The 16,637-nt window shown below is 39.3% G+C and overlaps 1 protein-coding gene across 2 annotated transcripts in view; it reads right to left on the bottom strand.

The window, feature by feature from the left end:
• Window positions 1-2,464: 2,464 nt before the first annotated feature.
• The window catches only part of LOC122562201 (E3 ubiquitin-protein ligase rnf213-alpha-like), a 159,421-nt gene continuing 145,248 nt past the window's right edge, over window positions 2,465-16,637 (bottom strand). For both annotated transcript variants that reach the window (XM_043714879.1, XM_043714880.1), the window contains exons 64-73: window positions 15,277-15,519; window positions 12,665-12,797; window positions 12,282-12,371; window positions 11,183-11,348; window positions 10,748-10,949; window positions 10,595-10,672; window positions 8,133-8,330; window positions 7,120-7,209; window positions 6,072-6,250; window positions 2,465-4,140 (exon numbers count right to left, since the gene is read on the bottom strand). In XM_043714879.1, coding sequence (XP_043570814.1) covers window positions 3,993-4,140; window positions 6,072-6,250; window positions 7,120-7,209; window positions 8,133-8,330; window positions 10,595-10,672; window positions 10,748-10,949; window positions 11,183-11,348; window positions 12,282-12,371; window positions 12,665-12,797; window positions 15,277-15,519 — 1,527 coding nt within the window. In that variant the 3' untranslated portion in view covers window positions 2,465-3,992. The remainder of the gene's footprint in view (window positions 4,141-6,071; window positions 6,251-7,119; window positions 7,210-8,132; window positions 8,331-10,594; window positions 10,673-10,747; window positions 10,950-11,182; window positions 11,349-12,281; window positions 12,372-12,664; window positions 12,798-15,276; window positions 15,520-16,637) is intronic.

Genomic DNA, 16,637 nt, shown 5'->3' with positions numbered 1-16,637 from the left:
AACATTAGCAAATTTGCTGATGGTACTAAGCTGGGTGGCAGGGTGAAATGTGATGATGTTAGGAGATTACAGGGTGACCTGGACAGGTTAGGTGAGTGGTCAGATGCATGGCAGATGCAGTTTAATGTGGATAAATGTATGGTTATCCACTTTGGTGGCAAGAACAGGAAGGCAGATTACTACCTCAATGGAATCAAGTTAGGTAAAGGGGCAGTACAGAGAGATCTGGGTGTTCTTGTACATCAGTCAATGAAGGTAAACATGCAGGTACAGCAGGTAGTAAAGAAAGCTAATAGCATGCTGGCCTTCATAACAAGAGGGATTGAGTATAGAAGCAAAGAGGTTCTTCTGCAGCTGTACAGGGCCCTGATAAGACCACACCTGGAATATTGTGTGCAGTTCTGGTCTCCAAATTTGAGGAAAGACATTCTGGCTGTTGAGGGAGTGCAGCGTAGGTTCACAGGTCAATTCCTGGAATGGCGGGACTATCTTATGTTGAAAGATTGGAGTGACTGGGCTTGTATACCCTTGAGTTTAGAAGACAGAGAGGGGATCTGATTGAGACGTATAAGGTTATTAAAGGATTGGACACTTGGAGGCAGGAAACATGTTTCTGCTGATGGGTGAGTCCTGAACCAGAGGACACAGCTTAAAAATACGGGGTAGGCCATTTAGGACAGAGATGAGGAGAAACCTTTTCACCCAGAGAGTGGTGGGTGTGTGGAATGCTCTGCCCCAGAAGACAGTGGAGGCCCAGTCTCTGGATTCGTTTAACAAAGAGTTGGATAGAGCTCTCAAGGATAGTGGAATCAAGGGTTATGGAGATAAGGCAGGAACAGGATACTGATTGAAGATGATCAGCCATGATCATAATGAATGGTGGTGCAGGCTCGAAGGGCAGAATGGCCTACTCCTGCACCTATTGTCTATTGATCCTGAAAAAACATCCTGAGGGATAATGGCTACCCTGATCAGATAATTTCCTGCTTTATATTGTGCAAATACATGAATGGATCTAACTTTGTAATTCATTCTTGGGATGAGGGCATCACTGGCTAGGCCAGCATTTGTTGCCGTTCACTAGTTGCCCAATCTCTCAGCATCTAATTGAAAGTTAAACCAAAGACAAATGTCTCATTCTGATGTGGATTACCCTGATTCCCGAATTGTCCAGTAAAACCGATAGCATCTCAGCATTAGAGGAGTCTTGGGGTTGTAATATTCCTCAACTAAATCTTAATATCTGGTGCCTCAGGGAAAGTTAGGTTCCTAATAACTGAAAAAGCTTCAGGTCCACAAGCTGTCAGGGGAATCACTCGTTGCTTTTCTTCTGCCCTAATGTCACTTGGCTGGAAAAAGTTGCATTGTTTCCCCATACTGGTCCCAGTCTTTGATGGCAGGATCAAATGAGTCAAGCTTCCCAAACCACAGCATTATGCCAGAAATGCTTACCCCAACGGAGAGAAGGCTGTTGCAAGTGAACTTTTTCAGTAGTGTGCCTTTCTCTCATCATCACTGAAATACCTCCACAGAGGCCAGTATCTTGTCACCAAATCACCCTTTATTTACACGAGGAGAGTCCTTAACACAGCTTCGTCAGAGCCAGCTCTCAGAATGAACAGGATGTCTGATACTCCTGTTCTGATCTGTCAGCCAGGGTTCCCTGATTGGACCAGGTTAACAGCCCCAATCAGGGAACTCATATTGCATGTGGCTGACCTCATTACAATCACAACAAAAGTCTTTCCTCCTGAAGTGTTTTTTTTGTTGTTAAGTCAAAAATATGGCAATCAATTCGCACAAGGTCCCATGAACAGCAATGAGGTACTGACCTGATGATCTGTTTTATTGAAGTTGTTTTGGGGGATAAACCACATTAGTATGCCAGGGATAATTCCTTTGCCCTTCTTTGAAATAGTGCCATGGAATTCACTCAGGAGGACCCATGATGCTGTGGTTGAACATCAGATTAATAAAAATGGCACTTGCAACATGCAATATTCCCTCAGTACTGCATTGCAGTGCTTGCCTAGAATGTGCCCTAAACTCTAGCATAGGATTGAAAATGTAATCTTTTGCTTCTGAGATGAGACTGCTACCAATTGAGCTGGAACCGACATGGATTCAGAAGCCCATTTGATGGAAATGAACGTGTTTGCAAGCAACTCAGCAGGATATCATGTATTTGTCTAACAATCTCACATAACACACCTCTGTTGTAATTAAAGGATTGTTTGATCACACAAACTGCTCCAAGCCTAAAACCAAAAACTGGCAGGCTTTCAAAATCCAAATTGTGGAAATTAACACAATAGTTTGCAATTTTTGCTTTTGTTAGTTTCACTAAATGGTATTTACAACACAATAGCAATGAATTCTTCATGAGACAATATACTTAGGCTTATGTTTGTGCAGTGGTTTACAATTCATTATCTCATCTTCTATTAATAATGGAATCAATTTCTCAGTTTTAATAAAGAGTGTATTTTGAACTGTTCTAACACTTCTTACAATTAACCTTTGTACATGAACCAAAATCAATGGAATGCAAATTACAGTATTTCAAGTCACTACTAACCAGATTGTCTGCCTATTAAGTCAAAGAACAAGAATCAAGACAACTGTTAGTATAAAACAAATGGAATATGAAATTACTTTCAATTTCAAATGGAATTTTCAAAGTGAAGATGAGCAAACCAGCAGGAGTGCCACACTATGATGCCATCCTTGGCTTCATATATGTATGACAGGTTTCCCCCACTTTTCAAAAGTTTGCTCTACGCCACTTTGCTCTTAAGAAATTCCTACATTAGCACCTGTTTTCACTAACCAAAAGAAATTCGAAGAGGATTTTCGCTTTTCCGAAAAGAGTTAAAACTTTTTTCATATAAATTAATGTGTCTTTGCTTTATGCCATTTCAGCTTACAAAAAGTTTCATAGGAACACTCTACTTTTGGATAGCGGGGGATACCTGAAACTATTTTCATTGAAAACTGGTTATGCAGATTTACCAGGATGTTGACCAGACTAAAATAGTTAATTGATGAAGCAAGGGTGCATTGAAGTGGCTTGCATTTCCTTGAGTATATAATGGTGAAGGGATGATTTTATGGATAAGTGAAAGGAATTGATAGGAAAGTGAAGTAATATGGATTAAGGGGACTCAACCTTAAAATTAAAACCACACCATTCTAGAAATATGTCAGCAAGCCTATTTTGACACAAATACTGGTGGAAAACTGAAACACTCTTTGCCAAAAAAAACCTCGTGATTCTAAGTAAATTGACCATTAAAAATGGAAATTAATTATTTTTAGGAAGGGATATTATAGCAGTTCGAGCCAAGGTGGTTACATGCTAAGGTAAGATGATTTAATTGAATGCTAGTATGGGTTTGAGTGGCTGAAAGGCCTTCCTCCATTCCTATGCACTACATTGTGCTTTCTGATAACAAGCTATATTTGGAGATGGATTTAAAATGAAATTAAGTAATTTGTTTAGACCATTCAGAAACCATTCCTGTCACTACCTCTGGGACCTCAGTGCAAAACTGTGGTACTTGAGTTGCAAGTAGTGCCACAGATTGGTGAATAACTCACAGGAATTGTTGTGGAATGTTGTACCATGTCAAACGGCTTGCAACTCTTTAAATACAAAATGGAACCTTTTAAATTGCAGACATCTGAACATTCCTCACATGAAACAACTTCAGACTTAAATGATCCTTCCCACTGTATAAGTCACTCAACAGATTGTACAGGACATTGCACAGTTTGGAATATTTTTCGGAATGTTCCGATTTACAGATTATTTATAGCCACATAGTAATTCACTTACAATAGACATTTCTGAACATAGTGCAAAATCTTTTAGAACTGAATGAAGACATTCTTTACAGAGGTCAAACTTCACAAATAGCAGGCATTTGTTTGGGTTTGCCATCACCAATTCTTCAGGTGCATAAAAGACCCTAAAGCCCATTCAAGGTGAACTATCGAATTCCTTTCTTAAAGTTCACTGCAAGTTTCCACGTCTGGACGCTTTTAGCCAGAGTGATTTCACCAGAAAGGTTGTCTTCTAGTCCTGGCAGAATATCGGAACCCTTGGACTCCAAGTAACTGAAAATTGTTTCATTAAGGCTGAAAACAAAACAAAGGGTAAATGCTTACAACTCAAAACTCAATGCAGAATATATTGAAGTACTTTTTCTCACCTATTTCAAGTTCCAATAAACAGGTCCATGACTTTGCTTTTGTTTTAAGTTGATCTTATTGCCAAATTACTTTGATGGGATGTTTTGCAGCTATTTTATTTTTCAATTACACACCTCACATACACTGGCATGCAGGGACTCAGTCTACACCTTTAACACTGGCACATCATCCAGGGACAGAATCCTTTATAAATGGAAGGTGCTGCAGTATTTCTTCCATCAGCTCTAGATAGCTGTTACTGTAGATTGCAGGGTTGTGGGATCCCTGCTGCGTTTCCTCACAGTACTGTATAGTCAAGGGCACGGCCAGGAAAGGGAAAGATAAAGAAAGATGAGAAGGCATGTCATTTTTTTTCTAGACATATGGGCATGTAATGGTCTCATTAAGCTTAATGTAGTGACAATCTAAGACCTCATTCCAACTTCACTGCCATGATATGCCAAGCAGTGAAAACGGGAAACCTGCTTTCTCAATATCTGAGATTCTTCAAAACTTAGTATGTATTTGAGCATAGCTGAGGTAGCAATTTGGAATTGGCACTGTCTCTCTTCAACAATGTGATGATGATGGTGATATTGTCATAGCAAGGAGAGTTAATGTACTGGAGAAATGGCCTCTGATGGGCTGACTGCTGTGCCTTGTCCCTATATCTTTTTATGGTCTTATCCTGTCAGTACCTGAACCTCAATCTTGGAAAACCCCAAGCATTATATACTTTACAAGTGCTTTTGATTTGAAGCATCCAGCAGGAAACTGAAGAGATTCCAGTTGATCACTTGTTTAATACTTAACCTGACCTTACATTCCATGAAAATCAATGGTAAGGGTGCACTGGTCCCTTAGAAAGACAATGACACTTAATTGTGATAAGAACATTGGTGGGGAATTTTTAAGCATGGGGAGTTTGTTGTGCTGCTGCAGCTTTGGGTGTCCGTGAAAATTCTCTTGCTCTTGCCATAGGTATATCGCACGTCATTAGAGTTTGACGATCAAGTTGCTTGGCCACGCAATGGCATACTTCCCACAACCATCAATTTTTAAACTCAGAGATCCTAGCCCAGAAGTAGGGACGCTACCACTGTACCGCAAGATCTTCGAGTCCAGAATAAAATCAGCTAACTCAAATAAAGGATGACCCAGTCTGAACCGGCCGGTTTCCTATGACGATAGGTTAAAATTTACCCTGAATAGTGAAATGCCCCCTTCACCAATCTGCCCAGCTGACTGGTCATCCTCAATGAGCCAATCAAAATTAGTGCCGATTGTACAAACTTTATGAAAGCACCATGCTCTTCCCTCATGCCAGAATTATTCAAACCTGATCTGTTTGGGATCCTAAACCAAGAAGTGCAAACCTTCCTTTCTGGGAACACCTTTATTCCAGTTGCACTATAACTACATGGAGGTCCTGGGTCTCCTTCACCGCCCTCCCTCACCACCAGATCCATGGAGGAAGAACGCCTCATCTTCCGCCTCGGAACACCTCAACCCCAGGGCATCAATGTGGACTTCAACAGTTTCCTCATTTCCCCTTCCCCCACCTCACCCTAGTTCAAAACTTCCAGCTCAGTACTGTCCCCATGACTTGTCCGGACTTGCCCTACCTGCCTATCTCCTTTTCCACTTATCCACTCCACCCTCTCCTCCTTGACCTATCACCTTCATCCCCTCCCCCTCTCACCCATTGTACTCTATGCTACTTTCTCCCCAACCCCTCTAGCTTATCTCTCCACGCATTAGGCCTTTATTCCTGATGAAGGGCTTTTGCCCAAAACGTCGATTTCGCTGCTCCTTGGATGCTGCCTGAACTGCTGTGCTCTTCCAGCACCACTAATCCAGATACTGGTGTATATTACCTCCATTCGGAGGAGAAGTTGTCATCAACATTGCTTTGAGTAGTCTTCAGGACCAGAATCTCATGCAGCTCCCAAAGAAAAGTGTTGATGTTGGTGGATGCAAAAAAGGTCTTCAGCTCTGCTTTCTCTTGAGGAAGTAAGTGTTTCTTGTATGCGTCAGGGATTCTCTCAAATGGGTCCTAATAAAAACAAGAGACAAATTAGTAACACTGTTCCTTTCAATTTACTGAAAACCTGGATGCTGCAAAATTGTGTTTTTAATTCACCAAACTGGATGCTATAATGGCAACTGCAACATTTAAAAGAGAATTTAAGACTGACTTCTTTATCCAGAAATCAACTTCAGAATGTCCTGTATAAGGACAATCTCCAGAGAAATAGAAATCATGCTAAAAGTAAAATGGTCAAGAAGTTAAAGATACAGGATGTATAAATATAGTATTCGCAAGGGAGATCAAAGTGAGTCAAAACATAGCAATTCCCCAATCCAATGGTCCCATTTCTCCAATATACCTTTGAACATATTCAACACTGAACTGAAAACAAATCAGTGATATCATTTCGTGGAGGTGCCATAGCACATGAGCACTCTCGTCAGTATGGATGCAGCAGTGTCAGGCTCAATGACCTTACCGTGACATATCTAAGGAGGAGAGACGGATAAATAAATAGATAGAGATAGACAGATAGAGATATGGCCAAGTGAGAAAGACAGAGATTGTTCTTCTGTCCATCAAAAGGGGCGATGGTCAGTTATCTAAGAGCATGGAGATAATGGATGAAAACCAAGGGACAGAGGACAGAAATAAAATCTCAACAGAAGGGAAGAGCCACACTCAAAAGAATGCTTAGAGTCAATAACCACAACTTGTAAGAGTGAAGCACAGTCAAAATTTAGAACAGGATTGAAGTAACTAATGACTTTCTATCCTGTAAAAGGTCACGATTTAATCTATTAGCCAATTCCCTTTTCTAATCCACGTAACATATTTTGCTTCAGTTTTACTGATATGTTGCTGAACAGGAATACTGGTATGACCAATCTCACCTTCTCTGTGCCCAGCATGACCTCAGATTTCCACGATGATAAGAGCTGCCAGAGGGACAGAGTGTGCTTTAATTTGCATCCTTCAAATGCCTAGTGGGAGAAGTATAAAAACATTGCAGTTAAGATAAGGCAGGTGGAAAATTGACACTCTGACAGGAACCAAATTACTGTGCCCATATGTGGTGTGATTGATAAATAACTGCAGATCTCATGCTCCAGAATCATGTGATCTCAGAACTCAGATTGGCAGCGTATCAGAGTACTTTAACCTTTCTGTGCATTTGTTGATAAATGGCATAATGAAAACAGAGCTATCTGAGTTTATTCTGAGTATCGTTGAGTGCTTTATTTCCTTGGTTACTAGACAGTTGTAGCTGTTTGTATTGCAAAAATAATCAAGTGAAGTGCATTTACCTGTACCGTGTGCAAGCCATTATCCATTAAATTTAGTTTATTCAGCTAAATGGTGTAATTACAGTCACACCTGTGGCTAGTCAGTATTTTCTACTGGGGAAGATGTAGTTGGGTAAAGGTGAACAAGTGGGTATATGTGAAGAGAAAGTACATGGATTAATGAGGTGGGTGTGCACACACAGGACAATTACAAACTAGTGGGCGGCACGGTGGCCCAGTGGTTAGCACTGCTGCCTCACAGCGCCAGAGACCTGGGTTCAATTCCCACCTCAGGTGACTGACTGTGTGGAGTTTGCACGTTCTCCCCGTGTCGGTAAATGTAGGGGTATGGGTGGGTTGCGCTTCGGCGGGTCGGTGTGGACTTGTTGGGCCGAAGGGCCTGTTTCCACACTGTAATGTAATGTAATCTAATCTAATCTAATCCAAATACCAGACAATTATAGCCAGGAAATGAAATAGAATGGAAAAGCTGTAAAAGAAGTGACTGATAAGTATCTCAGAGGTGAAAAGTCAAATATGGTTACTATGCCAGAGAGGAAATGTTTACTTTATGCAAGCACTAATGACGTTTTCCAGATAGTGAGTATGTTTACACAGACCTTGCTGACACAGGCTAACACACGCCAATCCATGCGTAAAGTATCTTTGAGGTAGCAGAGGAGCCTGCTGTCTGGGGATCCTCCTGAAGTAGCAAGGAATCCGACTACAATCTCAATGATATCCAGGGCATCACAAATGTCACTGTAAGATTTCAGCACCATCGTGATTGTATTGCAGACAGAATGTGATAATGTTTCCTTCAGTGGAGAAAATAAAATAAATGTCATTCCCTCAATTTATTTTCATACAAATTGGTAGAACTGTACGTGAACATTGATGCCTTGTTGATACTGGCTAGTACAGGCTGGATTATACTGTTCAAAATGGTGCTGCCAGTGCTGTTGAGGAGCCAATTGGAGGGAGGAAACCACAGGAACAGTAAGAAGAGATAGACTTGCAGTCAGATTTAACTTGGTGACAGGCAAAGGTGGAGGGTAATAACAGAAGGATGACAAAAATGTGTGACTCCAATTGGTTTAGAGTTGCTACATTCCTGAACCAGTTCTTTTAGGTTCCAAACTATTCATACCTCACAGCCCTTCAGAGACCAGATCATTCTACTGTCTAAAATATGCAAGCCTCATTACTTACAGGTCTATGATCAAGACCATAAAATATCTCTTAAAGACAGATAGACCAATGAATACATTGCATTAAATTGCTGTTCTACAGTTTTGCCATTAGTTGGTCAGCCAAGGTTAGCTACACTTAGTGGGAATTATGAGGCATTCTAATACCACTTTAGAAAATGCTGAAACCTTTCACAGATTAGATTTTTTTGACTGGTGTTTATTATTAAAAATGTTAACTCTTCGTATGAAACCAAGATTGTAGAAATGAAATGACAGCACTGAAGCATATCAATGATTGTTCTGTTTGGAGTAGAGACAGCATTATGCTATCTCAGTTCTAATTGAGACAAAATGCAAACATAATTTGTTTGGCTTGTTTACCATCAATTTGGATTTAAGTAGCAAAATAATGCCACAAAAGGTGAAGGCTTCATTTTTGATTAGCAGTCCTGCACTATTTTGGTATATTTGAGTACAAACTTGCTGAAAGCAGGAATCAGACATTGGAAAATGGCCAGAAACAGCATCATAGAGTAATAGAGATGTACAGCATGGAAACAGACCCTTTGTTCCAACTCGTCCATGTTGACCAAACATCCTACCTAACCTCGTCCGATTTGCTAGCACTTGGCTCATATCCCTTAAGGCCCTTCCTATTCATATCCCTATCCAGATCCCTTATAAATGTCACAATTGTACCAGCCTCCACCATTTCCTCTGACAGCTCATTACACATACACACTACCCTCTATGTGAAAGAATTGCCCTTAGGTCCCTTTTATATCTTTCCCCTCTTACCGTAAATCTATGCCCTCTAGTTCTGGACTCACCCACCTCAGGGAAAAGACCTTGTCTATTTACCCTATCCATGCCCCTCATGATTTTATAAACCTCTATAAGGTCACCCCTCAGCCTCTGACCCTCCTGCGAAAACAGCCCCAGCCTATTCAACCTCTCCCTATAGCTCAAACCATCCAATCCTGGCCGCATCCTTGTAAATCTTTTCTGAACCCTTTCAAGTTTCACAACATCTTTCCGATAGGAAAGAGACCAGAATTGCACGCAATATTTCAAAAGTGGCCTAACCAATGTCCTGTACAGCCGCATACTTAGAGGAATGACCAGAATTTCAAATTTAAAAAAAAATCAGTTGACCATTTTGAGGCATCTAGGTTATCTTGCTGCTAATCCTGCCCTTACAATAATGTCCAAAATTGTTGTAGTCCTCCCCTTTAGGTCTTCTGCTGTAATCCTGTGAACGTAGATGACTGTTCATTTTGTGCCTCATTCTGCCTCTGTATTTCCAGAAATACTGCTGAGCTGCTTGATGGCACTCAGAATGTGTTGACAGCTAAATATAATTGAGCCTCTCGCTACGCTGCAGAAGAGAAAACCAGTAATGAAGATAATAAAACTTGGAAATGAACGCACTGGTTGTACTGGAACACTGTTCTGAGGTATACAAGACCAGTCTGACCAATTGCATCATCCACAAATTTTATTTGTCTTTCTTTCTGGGAAGGGATCTCTGGTGACCATGATGTTTGCTTTAGCCATCAGACACATTCTCAGCAGCGTGATCAATATTTGTCAGTAATTGTTGGCTTTTTATAATGTAATCTTCTAATTGAACATTTACTGTATCTTGTTCAGGAATGGGTTAAGATGCTGTATTTTTGCCTGCCACCAGCAAATGTTTGCTCAGTTGGATTCAGCCATTAAATGAGACACTGTCTATGATAGCGGGTAACTTCACTTTGGACAGAACCTACTTGTCCAGGCCTACCATAAAACACAAATATTGAAAAGAATGGATCTGACAGTAAATTATGTCCTGCCAATTTTAAATCCAGACTGCAGAATTTGTTCTGCCCAAGGAAATTACTTACTTGAGATATCTTTGCTTTTAGCTCTGTGAAGATGCTTGAATAATCTCTTTCATGTCTTCCAACAAATTTGGGAATTTTCTGTTTAAAAAAAAGTAAATGTGAATTGGTTCTGTCATTCTAAAGTTAGACCAGTTTTCAAAAAAATATACTTACAGAGTCAACTATGAATGGTTTTCCTTTCAGGAACACGCGTATCAACTGCCGTTCAATATTTTTAATATCAAATTCTGGTAATGTCTCATGTCCTTTCTCCAGGAAGTACTGGCAGTTTGATAAAACAAGTGGGATGAAATCTTTATCAGGGTCACAGTGAATTAACTGTGAATCTGATACCTCTTCTGGATTGACGAATGACCTGCCAGAAAAAAATGGATATATTGTATAAATTATACACAATTATGTGAAGTAATCTCACTCTGAAATGGGAAATGGAAAGAGGAAACTATAATTGGAAACACAGTAACAATGGAACTTCATTTACTGAATCACACTATTTGAGAAACATTAGGAAGAATCACGTTTAATCTTGATCAAGTAGATTCACTAACTGGGTGTCACTCAGGAAAATCAATCCAAGAATTTGCTTACTTTTTAATATCACTCATGGCTCCAAGGAGATCATTTTGAATCTCAATGAGAAACTTGTTGAGTTCAATGGCACAAAGGCCTGGACCTTGTGGTTGAGGCAACAAAATTTCAATGGGACTTTCAAATGTTAAATCTTTCTGGCATAGCTCTTGTGGGATTTTCGGATCTGGAAAACAAAATATTGAAAATATAACTAGAACAGAGATACGCAATTTTGCATGTTGCTGAGTTTGCTAAACCCTTTTGGTGCTCTGCAGGCAACATGATAGCCTACCACAATTGTATGGAAGCAGCTAGGAGAGGACCAGCAAGCATAGTTTTTAACTCAGTTAAAAGCAATTGTGAGTAGCAATTTCAAATATACTAACCTATGAGACAAATTGTTGTTTTGTACAATGAGTATGAAAGAAATTGTTTAAAAAATTGAATGGACTGATTCCTACCTCAACAAGAAGTTGGTTTGGATTTGGCAGCAAGATAGAAAGGAGGAAGCTTAATGCATTTGACTCAATATGGTTGTGTGGTAAAATGATTTTTCATAACAAACACGCAGGTCTCAAAGTCTAAATATTCTAACTTTTAAGTGGTTGGCACGTTCACAGAACCAAAAGGTTTACTATAAATTTGATACCAAAAAAAGTTCTCCTTCATCTAACTGCACTGCTTGGTCTTCCACAGGACCTCAGTTTAGACTAGTAGAAGACAGACTTCTACACTATGATGGTTTTAATAGCTGGATGTTCATTCCTGCTCTACAGAATGGATATATATCAATTTGTCTTACTGTATGCCAAGCCATACTCACTTTCTCATTTACTTCAGCCAAAAGTTGTGTTTTGGAAAAGCCCTACTGTCAGAAAATCATCAATATGATATTATGTGACACAGATGCACAAAAACACAGATTTCAGGAAAAGCTTCCCTTCAGTCAGAGACTGAGGAGAGCCTGTACAGTTCTGGAGTCTCTAATCACACTGGCAATCAGAAGACTGTTGTGAAAAGTGTTAGAAACTGTCAAAGAAGAATGGGGTCACTAAATAACATTACTCCATCAGGAAAATTGATCCAGTACTGGATACTACAGTTCGAATATACTCACTGTTTTTTGCCAATAACAAACACAGCTGATTCCAAAGCTGTAAAAAAATCTTGATTCTTTTTTCAAAGCTTTGCTTTTGGCCCTGTTGCTCTAGAACCAAAAAAAATGAAACAAGAATAAAGCAAGTGTCTATAAACAGAACACAAATACCACTGTCATACATCTATATTTAATTAACCTACACTTATATTCTGGGCCTTTCCTTAATTCCCATTCCTTTTATTGTCCAATAGACAGCCAAGATATAGACTAGAACAAGCAGAAAATTATTTGATCAAAGAATTTGAAACACTATATAGTTTACTGTTGTGCATTTCCACTGTATTCACAGTAAATGAGCTCCATACAACTGAACACTTCTTACATTAAGAATAGCATCTTACCTGGAGCCATTTGCTGAAGGAACTGAGAAATGGTCTTTGATTTCATATCTGAGGCACTTTGGAAAGTCCTGATTAATTCATATTGCAGTCCAAGAAGATCGGGTAAATTCTTCAGCATCTTTATATAATTTGCCTAAAAGATACATTGGGATGGATGTCATTTTGTAAGGTAACCAAGTTAAGACATTGGTCATGAATCACTAAGTTTCCAGTAATCTTAAAGTTTGTGTCTCTTTAACAGTTAGTTAAACCATTAAATAATTGCAAACAAATTAATTAAAAAAGAGCAACGTGTTAAATATTCCACTATTTTTTAGAAATATGTAGACTTTTAAGTGAACGACTCATGAGATTTTAAACAGCTCCAGGTTGATATTACGTGGATTTAATGAAAATCAAAGAAATGTATGTGTGGACAACAATTCAGGGAGAAATTAGACAGAAAAATGTTACTTTGTCAGCACACACAATTAATCACTTTTTAAACCTTCGAGTTCCCAATTTGAGGACCCCTCAAAAAAACACATGACTTACTGGTTGCAGTCATCAAGACCCAGATGCGTAGATGTTTATCGGGGAGCGAAGGTGGGAAGGACAAAAGAATCTATTGTTTGGCACGGAGACATAGACATTAGCTTTAACAATTCCTGCAAGGCACTAACTGGACAGGGGCAGTTTGCATGGGAGGGGGCCCTTACCCATCCAATTCTTGCCTGATCTGCATCTGCTCTGAGTCAGCAGGGACCTTTCTAAAATAGGCTCTGGAAACAGAACTAGCCCTTTTGAAGAGGGAAGCAGTGTGGCTTCTCCACCAAGCCAAAGGTGTTGAGATCGGAATGCAGGGTCAACATAATTGTTTATGGTCATTTTAACAGTTTCCCTAGAGGAGCAAATATAGGGGTAAAGCCTGGGGTATGAGATGCTTCAAAAGGAGGTCTTGGACCTCCGCACTGCCCCAGACCGTGAGTGTTCCATTTGCAATTCATTGTAGGTTTCTTGTGCTGAAGACTGCTATTCTTGATCTGCAGCCACAGAGGTTGTCAAATATGTTCATGAGGGTCTGCAATTAAAAGTCTTCAAACCCTTCTACAACCACTTCCAGATGAACCAACCACTTGTGAAGCTATCTTCTCAACAGGAATGATAAGTGATCCCATCATGTCACAGTGCCTTCTAAAAAAATGTGAAAGTAACGATGCTATAGTTGTATCAGACCAAAGGGATGCTCTCCCTTTAGAGAAAGAGAGACAATTTGTGGTGGTTTAACCTGAGAGTTGCGACCTCACCATTAGGTGAGGAGAGAGGTTGAACAGGAACATCCTACATGGCCACCTCTGCTGGGGCAGGATTTGAACCCACACTGATGGTGTTACTCTGCATCATAAAGTATCCAGCCAACTGAATATAGTTTGCTTAAACAGCAGCCCAACGAGCAGGTAGGAGTGACAAGCTTAAACCATAAAATGTCTGGAATGTTAGGACAACAATAATATCAAAGGCATTTTGACACCCTTACATATGCTTATTACTTTTTTATATGACATTTATTGACTTGTATATCTTGAAACCATAATAAAATTTTCTGTGTCTAAGTCACTATATAAGCAGAAGGATAATTGTTCTCTCTCATTGTTTTCTCTCTAAAGTTCTTCTCTGACAAAGATGGAAAATCCAATTGCAAAAAAGGGTCATTTTCACTGTCTCCTTCTTTGTGCTTCTTTGCCAAGTTTATTAACTTAAAAGCTGAATGACAGCAGCAGGCATGTCTAGATTCAGTCTATAATCTCTGCCCAGTTAACTAATGTCAGCCAGGAAGTATTAAGGGAATGGAGCTGCTTTTAGAAAATTATGTTTAACTTAGAATGTCAACTGCAATGGACATGAAAAGATCTGATGCGAAATATACATACAGCTTACAGGGAATGGAATCAAACCAAGTAGTGGAATGAAAGTTGCAGTGCACACCTCTGGAAATGGCCATGGCTAGTGCTGGAAAGTCATTGCGAAAGCAAATAGGATTATAAAAAATATGTATAAGCTGTATGTACAGCAAAAGTCAACACAAAGCAAAGCTTATCAATTTGTCCTTCAGCTTCACCCTTACACAATACAAAATGCTGAGCCTTTGGAAAGTGTCTCGGGATTAATTTACAGTCTAAAAGATTTCATTTATTCAGACAGACTAGACATTTAAAAAAATGGTGTCTCAATGCAAGTTTCATTCAGGTTCACAAAATTATGAAGAGCCTGGGCTATGTTAAAATGTTGAACAATTATTTCAAATGGGTAGATTTGTGAAGCGCAGGGGATAGGCTTCAGATTACAGAAAGTCGGAATTGATTTGAATATAAGAGGACTCTCCTTTTGGCGGAGAAAAATAGGTACGTGGTTCACGTTGCTAGATTTTCTGGTGAGAACTGACTCACCATATTCCTTTAAGAGCTATACCTACTGTTTTGGTTGCAGTAAATGTTTTAATAGTCTGGTGATCTTCCATTCTTACTGGGAACATTCCTCTCATGATTACATCAAAGAACTTGGTTATGGGTGGCATTTTACGTTAAGAGCTAATCCACTACTTAAGCATAACTTAAAATAAAAACACAAAATACCTTTTGAAGAAATTTCCACAGTATAGGTGTTGCTTTCTTTCCCCCCTTTTGCTCCACAACCCGAGTAAAGTTCTCTACACATACTCGACGATCATATTTCCAAGCAGAGGAACAGTTTAAAACATCATCAGAGGTGATAAAATCTGATGGGTCTCCAAACAGCATTTTAACAACAGGACTCCCACCAATTCTCTCATCAGAACTGATCTGCTTGCCCACATGCAACAACGTTTCATCAAGATTCTGTGAATTACAAAGAGAGAGAAAAATATCCTAGTTTACTACCTTCATAGCCTAATGTTCATCAGCAAGTCAAGTGCATTTATGCTGGAACACAGTTTAACTGCTACTTAATGTTTAGTGACCAGGTTTCATTTAAACTCCCAAATCTCAAAAACTCAATCTCACATTGTCAGATCAATGTACATAGACTAAAAATAACAATTCAATTTATTAAAAATGAGATTACATACAGAAGCAGTAAAGTGCAACAAGAAACTAAAACTATAAACAAAGCATCATCTGTGATCAAGAATTTAATGTTCTTCTCCAAAGCTTTGACTGAGCAGGTGCAATATTCCTAGATAACCATATAGACCCTGAGCTTTATTCAGAAATAAAGTTGAACAGATGGGATGATTTATGCCATAGGAAGGGTAATTATATCACAGATGTTACTGTTGAGACAATAACTGTTTTTAGTGGATCAAACATCGGGGATAAAGGGGATAAAATTTAGCCTTTGCCTCTTGACAGTTAATTAGTTTAAATTAATGTTACTGGTATCAGGTAGGTTCTATAAAAGATAGGCAATCCACTCACCCAGTTTACTGTGTGAGGCATGAAGCTGAAAGTCGCTTCCAATTAATTTATAGCTTTGTTAATGTGAATCAATTTCAGCTAAAGGCACACTTCATCTCAAAAACACTAAAAAGTAGGAAGCTATATTTGTTAGGTAAGGCAGATGAACTTAGACCTTAGACTAGTACATATAACTATGATGCTAAAAGTTGAAGTTCTAAATTGGAGAAAGGCCAATTTTGACGGTATTAGGCAAGAACTTTCGAAAGCTGATTGGAGGCAGATGTTCGCAGGTAAAGGGATGGCTGGAAAATGAGAAGTCTTCAGAAATGAGATAACAAGAATCCAGAGAAATTATATTCCTATCAGGGTGAAAGGGAAGGCTGGTAAGTATAGGGAATGCTGGATGACTAAAGAAATTGAGGGTTTGGTTAAGAAAAAGAAGGAAGCATATGTCAGGTATAGACAGGATAGATCGAGTGAATTCTTAGAAGAGTATAAAGAAAGTAGGAGTATACTTAAGAGGGAAATCAGGAGGGCAAAACGGGGACATGAGATAG

The sequence above is a fragment of the Chiloscyllium plagiosum genome, chromosome 24, assembly GCF_004010195.1.
Source record: "Chiloscyllium plagiosum isolate BGI_BamShark_2017 chromosome 24, ASM401019v2, whole genome shotgun sequence".
NCBI classification, from domain to species: Eukaryota; Metazoa; Chordata; class Chondrichthyes; order Orectolobiformes; family Hemiscylliidae; genus Chiloscyllium; species Chiloscyllium plagiosum.
This window is presented reverse-complemented; position numbering and strand designations above follow the sequence as displayed.